The 17,601-nt window shown below is 42.5% G+C and overlaps 1 protein-coding gene across 1 annotated transcript; it reads right to left on the reverse strand.

The window, feature by feature from the left end:
* Nucleotides 1-15: 15 nt before the first annotated feature.
* Nucleotides 16-17,468, reverse strand: ppp2r5a (protein phosphatase 2, regulatory subunit B', alpha isoform). The gene is made up of 14 exons (XM_052052554.1): nt 17,312-17,468; nt 16,357-16,661; nt 9,176-9,372; nt 8,234-8,335; nt 7,918-8,010; nt 6,712-6,842; nt 5,848-5,907; nt 5,514-5,622; nt 5,246-5,299; nt 4,996-5,046; nt 4,789-4,908; nt 4,438-4,565; nt 4,173-4,274; nt 16-3,282 (listed from the first exon to the last, which is right to left on the reverse strand). The coding sequence occupies exons 2-14, from the start codon at nt 16,502-16,504 to the stop codon at nt 3,126-3,128; spliced, it is 1,452 nt and encodes a 483-aa protein (XP_051908514.1). The 5' UTR covers nt 16,505-16,661; nt 17,312-17,468; the 3' UTR covers nt 16-3,125.
* Between the last annotated feature and the right edge of the window lie 133 nt (nt 17,469-17,601).

Raw genomic sequence — 17,601 nt, forward strand, 5'->3', positions numbered from 1 at the left:
AAGCGCGTTCTATGCTTGGAGTAGAAAGATAGTGTGGATTTTATTTAATGAAGAAACCTCGGAAAACCCTATCTGAGATTACAAAATAGGCTCCATCCCTTCTCACCTCAAATGAGTAAGTTTAAACATCACAGACGTTGGAATGCTGTACTAAGAAAAAAAAGGCATCAGAGAAACTGGAAATAAAACATTCGAAGTGAAAAAGCCAGGTGAAGACAGCCCCTTCAAGAATGCACCCTAACGTGTTCCCTATGATCTAAATGTGTCTTAATTTAAGACACATTTAGATCATTTAAGACTCTTAAATGAGCAGATGATGATTACTTCCCAACGACAACCACAACAAAAAGTCTACTTGAGGAGGTAAGAGCATGAGGAAGAACAGGTAGTAAAGTTTACTTCTCAAAACAACCAAGTGTTTATTTTCTTGTTTCACTACTTCATAACACATCTTGACGAGAGGAAATCTGACCACTTGCTGTTCATTCGCAATGACAGCATGACAGTGAAGTTTGAACAATCCCAGCAGTGTTACTATTGCATCTTAAAATATTTAGTACTTATTACTCTAAATTGTCCCGAGGTGTGAGTGTGAGCATGGTTGGTTGTTCGTCTCTGTGTGCCCTGCTATTGGCTGGCAACCGATTCAGGGTGTCCCCCGCTTACTGCCCGGAGACAGCTGGGATAGGCTCCAGCACCCCCCGCGACCCATGTGAGGATCAAGCGGTTCGGAAAATGAATGAATGAATATATATAATATATGAGTGCGTCTGTGTTTTGAGGGGGGGGGGGGGGGGGGATAAGGCCCTTCCTAAGACTGCAAAAGGTGTGTGGGGGGGGGGGGCAGAAAGAAACTCAGTTGTCAATCACATGATAAACTATCATCATCATCTGGACATGACAATAGAATAAAAAGGTTTATCTCACAGGTAGGACCTTTATGTCATTTCACTGTACATGTACATTAATACTTTGAAACTACATTGAAAACGGAACCAACATCATATAGTCCATAGGTCCCATTTAAATAGAGCGGCATTGTCCTTTGTCACCTCGAAACTAGCATACAAATTAGGGACGCACTGATACCAAGACCAGAATCGGGGGTGAAACTGTACGTTTTTCCTCGGACTTATAACATTGCTCTAATATTACGACACAGATACCACTTTATCAACCTGACATATACTCTATCTCCCAGGTAGGTGGGGTAGGAGCCATGCTGGCAGTGTGGAGATGCTTCAAGGCAAACACAGAAAACATGAAATCCAACTGCAAATTATGCTCTGCAAAATAGATGTTGAATTTTTGAGTTTCTCGAGCCAGACTCCAGCACGGCCAGCTTTGCTCCCACCACAAAGCCGCGGCGGATGAGGCCAGGCCTGCGGGCAATGTGCTGTGACATATCCACCCCGAAGAATATGCTTATGTCAGGCAAGTTTTTTAGACTTTGACCTGTACGGTGAAACTGCAAATGGCTCATTCACCTGAAACGGGATTACTGCGAATGACACAGAAAAAAACCCCCAAAACGACAAAGAACCTGTCCCGTACTCTTGTCATACACTCCCAAGTATGGAGAAGTAACGCCACTTTAGTTGTCCTGCCCTTGTGTTACAGTTAACATTTAAATGAAAAACGTGGTAGAAAACCAGACAGTTGGATTTGAACATTTTAGTAATGACAAGTTGTTATTCTTTAAAAATCTTGTTAAACGGATGCCATATTCAATGAGTTTGTGTGTTGGAACGATGTTAGTTTAAAAAAAAAAAGGTCATCATAATTGCAAGACGTACTGGGATAATCAAGTATTTTATATCAACGAGTACTCAAATGTATGTCCTTGTAGATTCCGATTCGCTCTGCGAAAAAAGTGGTGTCGGTGCGTCCCTAATACAAATATAACCACTCGACGAATAGACTGAACAATCAAGCCTGCTTGGCATCCCAGCTTAGTCCATTTGCAAAATGAACTGCCCCAAAAATAAACTTTGGAAAAATATAGCACTGTATGTCTTACTTTCGCTTCTATTATTTTACAGAAATAATTCAAAGTAATTAAAAAAAAAAATAACAACAGCAACTTTACTTCCCTGCCTGTAGTTAGACATGACGAAAATACATCCTACAGTTGTATGCTGAGCATCACTGCATAAAGACTGGAAACAGTAAAACTTGTTTTTCTTTCCCGAAACCATTTACATGGGCGAAGACTGTTTAAGCATGGTCCAATATAAAACGGCTGAACTGTGGATGTTGTCTTGGTTTCCAGGCTTTACGCTAAGCTAACAGCTATTTGAAGTATATTTATATATTTATAAACCGAAAGACACAACAGCAGCATCACAGTATGCCCCCAACACAATCAAGCAACGGTCAATCCAATTCCTCCCACTATAACCCAGGCAAAAAAGTGTCCAATTGAAAGCCCTGTGTCAATACTTCAGTGTAAATACTCTGAATAAACGCTGCTGTGCCACTCACATGGTTTCGCCCAGATAAAAAAATATTTACCTGAAATGTAAAACTAACTGTGACGTACAATATTACACTCCGAAACACCCTCCGCAAGACCAAGACATAGACAAAACCGATTGGGATGGTCATCGTGATTGTTCCATTGGGATTTCGAATGGAGGCTCTTTTTGTGTACATTTCAGCATGTCTCAGAGCGGGTGTGGTCCCGGCTGCCTCTTAACTCCCACAATGCACTTCCCGCAGCCCTAGGGTCAGCGCACAAGTGTTGGCAGCGACGACAGTACAAAATAGACATCTTTGTTGAGCGATTCAGCTGGTGGCAGAAACAATCTGAATTGCTGAATTCAAGTCATGATCCCCCGGTGCCCCCCTCCCTCTCTCCTCCAACCGCTGGACATGTACACCGAATACAACAAGAGTGGACAAATCAACAATATACTGTCGGTAACATCAAATCTTTTCTGTGAGGCATTTAAAGTCACTCATCGATGTTTTATAAAAATGCGGAGGTGTCGTCACCGCCGGCGCCCCCCTCCGCCCCAATCTTTGTTCATCCCTTCCCGACAGTCCTTGAGACGACGTCAGTCCATTCAAGACAACAAGTGTGAAAAGCTGACGACCGGTGTCAGTTGCCACGTGGGTTGCTCTCACTGGCTGCCCCGGTTATTATTATTGCTATTCTTGTTGTTGTTTTGGACACTTAGGAGCTTGTGGCTGTTGTTCTGTTCTAGTGTGCTGTTGCTGAGCTTCAGCTCGTCCAGCTTCCTCCACAGCTCGTCACGCTCCTGCTCCTTCTTCTTCTCCCTGGGGGTGGGGAAAAAAAAGCGCAGTCAAAACAGGAAAACTGAGCGTTTTACTTTCTTTATCCAGCCGGTGCACTTCACGATCGGTAAAAATTTCAAGTGCAAAAGTGTCCAGCTGAACCCGCGACATCGCTGCTGTCTCTTATTAGTCGCAGCAATGTAAACAGGAAGTAGATGAGTGATAAGTGAAGCGACAAAAATAAACAACAAAGACCTTGTTGTGAACAATCTAACAGGCAACCAGCAAATCATGTGCACTGTAAAAGCATAACTGGAACACATTAGTCTCATGATCACCATGACAAAAAGATGCTAATATACTAAAAGCAAGACCACTCCAGAACAAATCTGTTGACGTGCCATTGATACTAATGCCACCAGAATGATTTTCAACCATGTATCGATGACACCTATCCTCATCATGTTAGCTCTTCTTGTTGCACTAATGTTGGAAGTCGGCTTCATTTAACAGCGAACGATTTTGAAATTTTTTTTATTGAATTGAGAATTTTTTTCCCTTCCCTCCCAATATTCCGCTGGGCATTTAATATGCGTTTATTTTTTTCCAAGATCCCCTTCTCGTGCATTTTCTAAACAATCAAATAATAAATGAATATGTACTAAAGAAAATCAACATCAGTTTTTTTTCACATGAATGTTTTGGTTTTATTATGTTAAGAAATCAAATAAAATAATTGTTATATTGTCATATTTGTATGATCAAATAAAACCCCTGCTTCAGGTCCCTAGGATTAAGCTCGCCGTATTTACGCTAATTTCAATTTTCAATGATGGAAAGCTAAAACCAACTCTTTGAAACCAGAAACCAGTTCCTCCCTGTACCTGATACAGTGATAATAACGATTACAATGCCGATTAGTTTGGACTCACCTTTGCCGGTCTGATTTATAGGAAGAGGTCAACTCATCAAAGAGTGTACAATTCATCTCCATCAGCGTCTTCAGCACATTGTAGACCAGAGCTACGATAGTTCTGAAATGTAAAATTTGGGAGTGTGTGTCAATACCGTACAACACCAGACAGGAACTCCACATGAATGCTAATGGCCAATCCACGCGTCAATAATTGCTCCGGTGGAAAGTGGCGCCAGATGGAGTTCTGTCTTCTGGAGCAACTTAATGTTAAGAGTACGTACGGATTCCAATGCTCTTTGGAGATTCTGTACAGGCTACAGAACATGATGGGGAGGACCTTGTCGATGTTCTCCTCGATGAGGCTGAGAATATACTCGTTATTCCAAAAGTACAGCGCTCGCTCTGCTACCTGTCGGGGCGGGGGAAGAAAATCAGCAATGACTTCATGTTTCCGTACAGGCGTCTGAGGGCGACTCTGGTAATTAACAAAGGGGTGGCGGGGGGGGGGGGGGGGGGTCGTCGACAGCCAGTTATTTATTTATTTCAACCACGATGCGATAACCGAACATAAAACGGAGAAATTAACACTGACAAAAAGTGAGAGCAAATACACATTTTGAATCCAAACCAACCTGAAAGTGGGGATTGGCCACACATTTGGAGATCTGTTTAAACATTGGCTCCTGGATTTTCTTGAACTGCGTTGGCTCAATGACGTCCAAAATCTCCTCGATTTCACCCAGGAACATCACCTGTTTAGACAAAGAAGTGAACATGAAGGCATAAGAGAAACTTGCTGATTTACTGTAATTGCTGCGCGGGCAGTTTTATGCACGTGCCTCTTTCTGGCTGCAGGTCTTGGGCCAAAACTTCAGCAATCCTCGGATCACCTAAAAATAAAGCAAGACAACTCACTGGGGACTTCTTTCATGTGAATCGTGTATCTTTATCTTGGTTGAGTAGGTGGTTTTGTAGCACCCACGACAGATTCTGAAGCTTGACTAATTTTAGCGCTCCGGGATAATGTGTAGAGTGGGAGGAATGTTATTTATTTATTTGCTCTTTTTTCCCCCCCCCTGTTTTTTGTACCGGTTCAGTTAGTGTTGGATCCTTTTCCAGGAACTGGACCACACAATATGCCAGCTGAAAGACAAGATAAGCAGCTCCAATTAACATTCCACAACAGTGCTAAAGGATCAACATGACGGCATGAGACAGCAACTCAGCTAAGAATGATTCCTTTTTTTTCCTATTGGCATTGAATAGTTATGAATAAAAGTCACACATTTTTCCGATTGGTTATTAATTCAAAAATGTATTGTGGAGCCACTAGATGGCGGTGTAGAGACAGTCTTACCTGAGCATGAAAGAGGGCCAGTCCCTTTGCAGTGTGTAATGGGATGAGCACCTTCATCAGGAACTGTTTGTGTTCTGCCTTCAAAGGCAGCGCAAACCCGTTGATGATACTGGAGACACGAAAAACAGTCATCAACATACTGGTGGGATAAAAGTCAGGGATTAGACTAAAAGGGTACCATTGCATAACTAAAGCAATTATTGAACCAGAAGTCCAGTTCAAACTAAAATTGACCAAAAAATAAAGCAGTCTAAAGTTGTTAAAAAAAAGGTGGGGGGGGGCTTGAAAGTAGGTCGAGATTGCTCTGCCTGCGTTTGCATGATTATACACTCACCTTCCCAGAATTTCTAGGAGCTCGGCAACTCCGTTGAAATGTTCAGTCTCATAGATGAACCTACAAGTGCAACAGGCAAAGTGTTAATGCAGTACACAACTCCCAAAAGTGTACTTTAAAAAAAATAAATGTATCTGTTAATTTTTTTTTATGGGTGACGTTTAATGTTGCCAATGTAAGTAGAACCCGGTAAGATGAATGCTGTTTGGCTGAAACAATCAAATACAGCCAATTCCACGATGCTAAAATGATACTCTGTGGACAACCAAATGATTGACGAATAAGTGATTCATCTCGTGTTCAGCAAGCCATGCCTACACACTTGCGGTATGTAGATCCAGCGCCTGACAACGATGACACTATTTTTACCCTGCATGGCAGATGGTCAAAGTGGGCGCATCCATGTTGCCACCCTTGCCTTTTGGAAATGACATTAAGGGCCCCCGTTTCAATCATCTAAATCCCATTGTCACGCAGCAACAGGAGCTGTAAAGACTCAACACATTGTTGGGAATGTTTGATGCCTCCATCTGCGCTTTTGTACTTTTCCGAGTTTGAAAAGCGGGAGAAATGGGTTCGGGTTGCAATCATGCAAGGACAGTACACAAAGAGAAAACACGTCTCGGGCTGAAGCATGACGTCCTTCGCATCTGCTATCATTTAGATGTTTACGGCTGGACAAATTAAAAGGATACTGTTCAACGCAAGGCATGAGTTAGCTTCCTTTCTTTGCAACATATTTCAGCAGCTTCAAATGGAAAATGTTATATTTAGTGCACTTTGGGATTTCTTTTCGACGCTCCCATCGAGGCCTCCAAAAGGCAGAACCTTTAGTAGTTGAACAACAAATCATGTTGAACTCACCGCAAGAAGATGTTGTTAATCTGCTTCCTGATGAAGGCTCGTAACCCGAGGAACTTTCCATAAATCCGATGCAGGATGGTCTTGAGGAAGTCCCTCTCCCTTGGATCCTCGCTGTCAAACAGTTCTAGAAGCTTGAGACAGCAGGGGCGGGGGGGGGGGGGGGGGGGCATGAAAATGTCAGTTGTTCTCATTTGTGTAGGATTTGTGCAGGCGCGGCATCTTTCCCAATTAGAAAACAGGAAGTGTGTACGTAATGGGAAACAAATGCATCATACACACCTGAAAGGTCACATCTATTTGCGCCATTACATGTCATGAGTCATCATTATGAGGCAGTTCAAAAGGAATTTTTTGGCTCGGCATCGTATGGCAACTGTCTTCCAGTTAACCTGTCATCAGCGCCTCGGTGATACGGCTGGTGGTCTAAACCTAAAGAGTGCGTCGTCGTACATGCAAGCTATTTTGTACTTCTGTGTTCTTCAGGATCTATTATTTTGGAAAATTACACCATACGACCATCCATGTGTTGTTCTCACCCCCCCGACGTCACACTTGCCACCCAAACCTCCATCCCTCCAGCCTGACAATTTGCTCCCAACCACAGCCCTCTCATCTCACCCTAAAGAGCAAAACAACAGGCAGCTATTTAAAGCTCCCCACGACACGCTCACATCATGGAAAATCAGTCCCGGCACCTCTGATGCAGCCAAGCCAACATTCCAGGCCCTTTGGTTCCTGTGGAGCTGTGGGGTGAGGGACTCCTGTACACTAACGACAGTGCAGATGGCTCATCCAACCGGACACAAATTCCTTGCGTCTTTTTACATACTTGGCCAATAAAGATGTTTCTGATGCAGCGTCATTATTGAGAACTACGTGTGTTTTGCCAAATTCAACTATGTGGGGAGGAGGGACGGCTTGGATACTACTTCCTATACAGTTGCATAATATAACACATGAAACCATGTCTACAAATGCATGGTGGTAGATAAGCACAAAACATTTTGTTGAAAATTCACAAAGAGCGAGGGGGGAAAAACTGAGCAAGCATAGCAAGGCCAAAGCCTATGTCGTTTCCACACATCATACCAACAAAAAATAAATTCAGCTGGGAGAACCATCTGTCATATTTACCAAGACCTTCATGATGAATCAGTTAACTTGTGGTAAATGTTTTCAAAGGCAATTGCCCACAAGATTGCTTACCTGGAGTACAAACTTCTGATCAATGTAGCGTTTGGCAATACTGGGTTGGAAATCTGGGTTCTCAAGGAAACGGAGTAGAAACTCGTAGACGAGCTGAAAGATCCAATGAGAGAGGGAAAAAAAAAACCTCATTGGTGTATTTTTTTAATAGACTTCTGACGCAGTGGTACGCACTAAAATGTCAGTGCAAACGTACAACACACTTAGTATCCAATTTTATTTTTGCGAATTCCAAAACATCTGTTGCCTCAACATAGGCCCTCCCACTGAGATGCAGCTCTACAGAGGCAGAGAAGCAACAAAATCATATCCTTACTTGGATATGCGGCCATGAAGCTTCAAGAGTGGGCTCATCCTCTTCTGGGTCAAAATCTGGGTTGTCACTAGGAGCAAGTGTACGGAATATATTTGTGCTGATCTGTGGAAAAGAATGATCGAGTTCAACATACATCAGCAACTACAGTGTCAACTTCACTTGACACATTTTTACAACTTCTTTCTGGAGTCAGCTGCCAGCTTTTTGGGTTCAATTCATTAATAGTGACTGCCAGCATCAGTCAAAATATGAATGGGATTTTTTTTTTCCTTGATTGCAGCTCTAATGTTCTATAGCCTTATTGTGAAATAAATACATGTCTATACATGTGAAAACACAAAGCAGTCCTGCATTTCAGCTCGAGTCGAAATGGCACAATGGGGGATTTTTAATACCGTAGCTATGGCAACATATAGTATATCCCATATAGTGCTGACATGACAAAACCTGTCTAGACAGGAGACACATGATCAGCCTCCATTTTGTAATCCCCTCGAGTGCACAGGCTATTTCACCGAGCATGGGGAGAGGATATATATCCGATGGCTCCTAATGACTACAAACTGCACACTTCACAGTGAAGAATGACCAAGGACGTTCCCGAATGACAGAATTTCCTCATACGGCAGCAGGAGGGGGTGCGTGCTAATTTCGGTGCAGAGAGTACGAGGGCATTTATTAGAGGGAAAGCCTTTTTTTTTTCTTTCAGTCTATAATTTTTTTCAGGTTAGTGTTTTGAAGCAGGTGTTTGCCTCTGTACCTTCTACAGCGATACATGCGGACATCAGTCAACGGAGTGCATTCGTGATAGCATGAATTTGCTAATCAGGCAATTGGTGTCAATGAAGGATTTGAAAAACTTCAGTGCCCCATCTCTCCATTTGAAATTAAATGACTACATCCTGATAGGGCGAGCCCCTTAACCACCGTCTACTGACTGACCATCGTGGTGATCTCAGGGTACGCAGATTCAACAAGCACGCCTCTGTTGGTGGACACATAGTCCACCAGCTCATTCAGTGTGGCCCTCTTGATCTCCTTGTTCTTCAGGTCTGTCACAGAATCCAGGAAGTCAAAGAGCATGCAGCACTGCTGGAGTTTCTGGGTGAAAAGTTCCTGCTGCTCAGTGGAGGGAGCGTCTGAAATCACACAAGAGGGAAAAATAGGGGAAATTGAGAAGAGTGCTCGCCATTGCCAACATCAAATGACTAAATGAAAGAAAATGTTCCCGGTGGTTTTCCCCACAGTCAAAGCCAATACATATGCACTTTTTTCTTTCATTTCTTGACAGCCTATACAGATTTTGCCCGGCTTGTTGAAACCCACAACAAAAAGTGTGGCATCAACAATACATAGGTTATTCGTACTGGTGACGATATTGAGCCAGACAGAGGCAGCCTTGTCATTCCCGGCTTTGACTGTAAAGCCTTTTATGGATTAGACTGCGAGTACGTCCGTGGTTATTAAAGCTGTCCAACCCAGCCAAGCTATTAACAGCATTTGGAAGCCACCCAGACAGCCACACTACACACTGATGTTATGTTTGGGCACAGCGTAGGTAATCACTGTGGCCACGGGACAGCATCCCGCTGAGAGGAGCATTGCTCAGGGTTCAGTCACTTTGTGCAAGGTCAAAGACTTCCAAGATGAGTTGAACATGCTTTACTGCTGCATTCTCCAACTATGATAACTAAGGATTTAGAGCAAAGCCCACAGCTCAAATTTGTAGTTGGGGCAGGCCTCAAGAAATAGTTGGGCTTCCGTATCGACACTCAGGCTACAAGCTGTCCTGTCGAGTCTTTGTGCAAAAGGCACAATGTCTTCGAAGACAACCAGTGTATTCTTGCGCGCGAGTCGGCAAGACCTGAAAGGTGCACAGCTCAAATACATGTTAAGAGGAGGGGAAGAAAAAAAAAATCAGCGGATGGTTTTGACATGCGATAGAACACTTATGCAACAGTGAGGGTCACGGTGCTTCCCATACTGACATTAGAAAAGGTGCGATGACCTGAAACATAAATGGCACATGATAACCAGAAACTAATTTGTGCAGAAGAACTGTCTTCACATTTTAGAGAGGAGTTCAATATTTATATGCACAATTTACGTTCATAAGTCATAATTCTAAACTAGAAATTGGACAAAACGAACATTCCTTCTGTAAGCCAAGGTCAAAGTCGTCCTTTATTTCTGGATTTGACACCATCAAATAGCCTGCATTATTATTTGCTATTCATGAGATGACAGATTTAGCCTGCTGTTTTTCTGTGAACAACAACTGGTAACAGTCAAAATTGGGCTAAACTTACACCACTTATGTTTGAAATCCGTGTGTTTGAAGTTTTTTTGTCTTAGTGTCTCTCTAGATGGCTTTAGAGTCTAATATGTATCCCCCCCAACAATGTGATGCTATTTTTGCCTTTGAGGTTCAGATGCATTAGTGCACAAACTCCTCGGGGTGCTTCAGAAAGAAAGACAGATTTCCATTAAAGTTCTATTGGTGTGCATATGAGACGACAAAAAAAGGAACAATTAATCCAACTAGAAGAAGTCTGGAAGAGTTCTTTAAACACCAATAAAAAAATCTGAGGAACACAAAAATAAAATCACTTGACCCTGAATCTAAAAGTGACATTGTCACACATACAAAGCATGTTTGGCAACCTGCACAAGACATTGTTGTTTCCAAAGCATTTCGTTGCACTTCCCCCAAGCAAGTCCTACTGAAAACACAGACACACACATGTACATGATATCATAAGGACGAGGTATCGCAATGTAAATACATTTTATAGTTTGACCCACTGTGTTTGTGGATGTGAGTGCGGCCAGTGATGAAACATGTCTGGTCCGATAATGAACGACTGAACTCCTCGTTCCTCTTTTAATGACGCAGCATGTTTTTGTGTACAAGTCAGAACGTGTGAGGTGAAAGACGGAGAGGTATTCATGAGAAAACAACACCGGTCGTAAACAGATATAGCAGAGATGAAGATTGTGAGCTATTGCTGTCGTGTCATTTCATGTCCGCAGTTCACTGTAATGATTTCGGCACAACAGAAGACAGCGTGCATAAAATGCATCCATGAAGAATTTCAAGAATGCATTCATCTTTTTATTTTTAAAAAGCAGCATATGGAGACAATATGGGTAAAAAAAGAAAAAAATAAGTATTTTGGATTGATCATGCCCTTGATACTGTTCTCCTACTGTATGGTGATGTGCATCTCGGGTTGGATTTGATTCACAGCACCTCCAGGTCTCTTCTGGCCTTTTCTCGTGTAAAGCAGCACAGGTGAGGCAAGCCACCTCAGCAAAATATTTGCAGCTTGGAAGCACATACCTAGGGGGGCGGGGGTTCGTCATACAGTATTGCTAAACCACTGAAATCACACAATGGGAACTGTGCCTTTGGCAATATTAAGTGCAGTTGATTTTGCCATTTCCTTCAAACAGGCTTCTATTGTATCTGGTCATCTTTGAACTGCAGACCCCGCTTCCCTGAAATCCTAATTCCCCCAGTGCGGAAAAAAATGTGATTCCTAAAATGGAATCATCAACCAGTTCTAGTTTGCGCTGGAAATTAGAAAAAAATGCAGTTGGACAGAAGACGGCTAAAATTCTCTATACAGGGGCAGACGATACAGATTTTTCTTCTCTTTGAGAAGTGTTTGGATAAAAATGTATAAAAGGTTACTGGGAACGGGGTTCAACTAATCCACACCTGTGACATTATTAATGAAACATGTCTCATGTTAGCAGAAGCACTGCACACGTGAATGTGGCCAAGTTATGCAACCATTTTCCATTTTAGCATATCCAATATTTCGGTAACCTACTGCAACAGAGGTCAACCCCCATGGGAAACAGATATTCAATACACAGATGGTGCAGTTGTAGCACGGTGGCTGTTGTTGTTACAACACAGAGACCAAAAAAAAAGGGACCGTAATCAAAAATTTGTAGGTCATATTATTTCCACCAGTATATAGACTGCAAACCCTTTTTTACTGTCAGTCGTCTTCAAAGGGTGACTGGTTTTGCTGTAATGGCAGTTTGAGTCGGAAGCAAATTATTTAACTTCACAATATTTGCTATGCAAACACATGTTCTTAAATTAGAAGGCAGTCGAAGCGCAGAAAAGATTGGCAAACTTACAACGACCAGTTTGTACTGTGAGCAGGGCATAAATTGTCACTCTCATTGTAAAAATATTATTCACAGCTAATATACAACAAACATTCATACAGGAAACTCCACCATGTAAAAAAAAACTCTTTGGCATTCGTACCCGCCCCTGTTAGTATCTATCAACATTTCAAAGAACCAACTGAGCAGAGTGAAACCAAAACAAAGTGAGTATGCTGGTCTGGTGACCTCTGAACAAGCAGCTTCCATCTCGCACATAGATGAGTACAATGTACCAAAATGTGATTTTGTTAATGGGGTGTAAGATCCAAATTCAAATTCTAATCAATGGCAGGATAATTTTTAAAAAAGAAGAAAAAAAAAGAAAGGTTTGAACATGATTTTGAGTTGGTGTTAAGTTCATGTTGGGGCATAACAACATAATCATCATACTGAAACTTCAAGCTTGTTACAAGCTTTTTACACCATGTCGACGTCTCACATCTCAAAATTAGCCTGAGTCTTTCAAAAGCCGAGTGAAACCACAAATGGACATCCAAGAGTTGCTGTACCGGTTCGATGGGATGGTTGCAGTTGATGAAAGAATCTACTTCACGTGTACAGTGTGCTCGTTGTACAGTCGGCCTTGAAAGCAGGTTAAAGGGCCAGGCCACACAAAACAGTAACAGAAGACAAATGCTACAGTTCAGTCATTTTGCCGTTTTCTCCGAGCATCCCTGCCTGTGTGCAATGTGCGTCTTTGCGCACCTAAAATACAAATGAGTATGATCAAGGAAATACCTGGCGGGCTTGGTCTCAAGCACATTCCTCGAACAGTCTTAACTGATACAGCTTAACACATCGTGATCTGGCTTCACATAATCCGAACTGTCTCATGAGGGCAAATTGACACTGCTCCTTTCAAGATGCCCGCACTTGTTTTTATTTTCCGGGAGCCACTAAGAAGACAAAAAACAAGTACTTCTGACCCGGCACCCAGGGGAAGCGGCGTGCCTCGTCCTTGACATTTAAGTACTGCTCAAAAGCCCCACTTTATGGGGCTACAAGAACCAAACAGTGAAGAAGTCAAGCCCAAATGTCCGCTGCCCTGATTAGGAATGAAGGAAAACAAAATTGTGATGATTACAAATCGTGTGCGTGGGAATCCTTCATGATGAGTGCACACAAAGAATGTGGACCTGGAGCAAGCTCAGCCCTACTATGGAGTGCAGATGAATTACAGTGAGCAAAGGTGCAATCCTGGCGGGATTCGTGGTTTGTCGCGCAAAACGAAAAGTTAGTTGCCATGATTACAGTTGCTTCTTTGGCGTCGTCATCTTTGAAGAAGAAGCAAGTTCGCTGGTGCGAGTGTAGAAGAATGGCAATGTAACAAAGTTTGAACGTCTTAGGTTCAGTTCCCCTTTAAGAAAGAGAGATGATGCTGGTGCTGTAACCATCTCTGATGATGCATCGTCGGGTGAGGAACATACATACTTCCTAGTCTATGGCGGTTTTGCCGACTACGTGGAACCCGGATGCTTTTTTTGATGTGGACCATGCCTGTCAATAAGAATGCTTTGATAGATACTTGCATTTGAACCAGTGCAACTTCTAGGGAAAGGGGACGGGCCTTATGGCTGTCTTTGTGAGCCTGCGCAGCTTTCTAGCATCTATTTTGGTCTTTGTGGTAGTAAATACACATGCGAAATACGCAGCTCAATCAAATTGCTTATTCAGAGCAGCTGTGCCAGTGGGAGTGTGAAAGGCAGGCAAGCTAACACAAATACATCCATTTACATCTTCCCACAACGTATCTTCCACCGACACAGTTAAGGAAATTAATTCTATTCCAAAAACGTTTGAGGGCACAACCGAGCCTGCCAAAAAGTCATCTTTATGACTTTCACTGCAGTACATTAAAACTGTTGGTGTGCTACGCTGTCCGTTTACGTGACATTATTTATTGACAGATCATCTACTGGCAGACACGATGGAAAAATAATATTTTGTCCCCGCTAGCTAATCAATGGGCTAAATGTGTTTTTGCTTGTCATGTACACACAAAAGATTTAGTAAATAAGAATAATTATGTGTCCAAAACACTGAATCACCTCATCGCACCACAAAGTACAGTTGTGAAAAATCAAATTTCGAAAACTAAGTCTGGCTAAAATCAGTCCCGCAACAGAGACATTAACCTAAATGTGGAAGGCTATATTTTGAACGTAAACCTTTTTCCTCATCTGCTCTCAAGGCTTCTGGTTGCCACAGCAACGATGATGATCTCAAAGTGACTCATCTTTTTGGTGTCTATCACACCGCGGGAGCTCTATACACCCCAATCGCATGAGGGCTGAAGCCTCTTCAAAGTCCGTCATTCATGACCCAAAACCTGCCGTCTAAATAAATGTCCTTGTCGCTGCAAGGTCACAATAGTAAACATAACACTCTAGTGGAAATAATGAATAAGGACACTCACAGTTTTTATGGAATCTGCTACTTGCCGAACTGCTCTCAACAATAAGAGGAAGAGCTCAGGAAACATCCATCAAAAATTGCTTGCATATGATATTTTGTTTATAAATGTGAGAGGATGTGATAATACCAGATGGACTAGCAAGTCTTGCTTAAAGGACAAGTCAGCTCAAAAACATTCTTTACAATATGTCCTTTCTGTCGTCAGAAGTCAAAACATAATTTTCTGATTAATATTGTGTTTGTGTGACTATGAATTAAGCAGCAAAATTCATCCGTTTTGCCCCATCTAAGGGGGCAGCCATTTTGCCACTTGCTGTCGACTGAAAAAGACATCGCAGTTGCTCATGTAAGGGCCAATTGTGGCTCATTTTGCAAACTTCGCATGACCAAACTCAGAAAACAAGTGGGCCTCAGAATTGAGGCTTCCAGGCATTTACTGACACCCCTAGAATTAATTATCTCCCAAACGAAACATAAAACAAAGACAATTGTAGTTTGCATATTCAAAACAACCACATAGCTTAGCCTTTCAGTTATCATGTTAAATAGAATCCTTGATGTGGTTCTATACCACCAAGCAATGGACCGAACTTAAACCGATTAGCGGTACATGTAAATACAACAACTGTATTCTCTGCCAAGAACAACTGCCGTATTAGTGCTTTGCTAATGAACTGGGACAAGTTGAGAAGTCTCAATGAACACTAATATTCATCTGCCTGTCTTATACTGCTCCTAGCTGGCCATGGCGGTCACCACAGAAAGAGCATGACAATGATCCTTCAATCGATACGGTGTGACAAAACTTTTTTATTCTATTCAATTATCATCACTGTATGTTTTTTATTAAGCGCTGCTATTTTTTTCCTCATTATAATACAAGCAGCATTTTTGTTGTTTTGGGAGGAAGACTGAAATGGATTAAGGGCATTTTTACTCAGTATAATGGCAAAACAATGTATCTCAAGACACTGCTTGAGACCTCTAATACCCAAACACTGCATATTAGAAAGAGATCATCAGCTGTGCCGTGGGAAATTATGCCACTCCAATCATCCATCCAACCATTTTCTGAACCTATGAGATATAGATGAATTTACTAACAATAAATGTATTTGTCTATCTATATCAGGGAAAAAAATTCAACGCTCTTCCACTTCATTGCAGACAGTACAACTGACCAAACCTTAATGACATTGTGAGAAGGCGTGCCTTGAGATTTTTCTAATGTAAAATATGTGCCTTGGCTCAAGAAAGGTGAGGAAGAACTGCACTACATAATTCGAACTGATAAATCCCAAGCAACAGGTGGTCCCTGTCTTCTTTTAGAAGGCTTACCAACGAGTATTTCTGCAAACTCACTTAAATGTTACACGTTTCACTTTCACACACAACTGGTTGAATAAGGTAGTGGATGGAAGTCAGTGATCCGGGTGTGATTCTGAGCAGTGGGCATAACCTGTCACAGTGATGGCCTATTTCAATCACCCACCAGACCTCCATCATCATCCCCTTACCTTTGAGCTGAGGCAGCGACGAAAGCTCCACCGGGGCGATCTGAGTCCTGTACTGAGACGAGCTGGGAGATTTTCTCTGTTTCTGGGCCTTCCTCACCGACTTTCTCGTAAATCCGTCCACTTTTTCGGCTGCAGAGATGGCCGACATTTTGATGCGGGAGTCGAGGACGATCCGCCGTCGCGCTCCTCGTCAGTCAGATTCGCAAAAACAAGGTCTTCTCCTCGGTATGTTTCCTTCCCCCCTCCCCGAGCGTTCGCATCCGCACAAAAATGTGGAGCAACCTGCGCAACTTGACGCTCGCCTCCTGTCACAAACCAGCGACGTTACTCAGCGTGATCCGACATTGCTTGTTTGAGGACGTTGCATCTTATGTACGGCTTGCTGTTTTCGGGCAACAATCTTCAACGGGCAATGCAAAATAGCCAAACTACAACTCGACATAGCCTCTTGGTACAACCAACAAGTCACTTGCTTGCAGGGAAAAATGGCCGTGGACTTTCTGTCAACGTCGTTTTGTTTAAATGCTTATAAAATATTGACCCGTTACCCACAAATCCAATTGCAATACCGCGATAAAGTTGTCGGGAGATGTGAATGTACGCGGCTAACTACTGTACTGTGCTGGTAGCTAACACGTACCTAGCATAACTAGCTTGTTAGCATAGCTGACTTAAGACGGACACGGCGGTACTACAGATTGTTCCATCATCAAGATTCGAGGCGAAGAAAGTAGAAGGTCCATGTAAAGCCGCGTGGGTCTTCGCATAAACAGCAAAAAAAAAATATTTATATATCCGTGTTCGAGGATCGCTTTTGCCGCTGCTGAGTATTTTCACTCGCAGTCGATGAAGTTCAAATTCTACCTACGCCTTAAACACGTAAAAGTTAGCCGCACGCCCAGGCGTGTCACACGGTGTTAGTTACGTCCCCTACCGAAACAACGATTATAATTACCAATCGGCACCTCCCGCTAATGCGAATATTTTCTTCTATGTTTCAAATTTCCGAACGTCTGCAGCGAGTCGGCAGCCATAAACAACCACAGCACCACTGCTACGTCGTTGTGTTTCGACCTACAGTACAGTTCGGTAGACTGCATCGCCTGACGGTTATTTGATTGACGTCTCCAGAAACTAATCAGAGAAGAGAATGTACCAATCAGGAAACTTTTTAACCAATAGAATAGGATAACGAGAGGACCTTAACACGTGAAAACAAATACAGTACATATACAGTCCTTTTCT

This window comes from Hippocampus zosterae, chromosome 19 (genome assembly GCF_025434085.1).
Source record: "Hippocampus zosterae strain Florida chromosome 19, ASM2543408v3, whole genome shotgun sequence".
NCBI classification, from domain to species: Eukaryota; Metazoa; Chordata; class Actinopteri; order Syngnathiformes; family Syngnathidae; genus Hippocampus; species Hippocampus zosterae.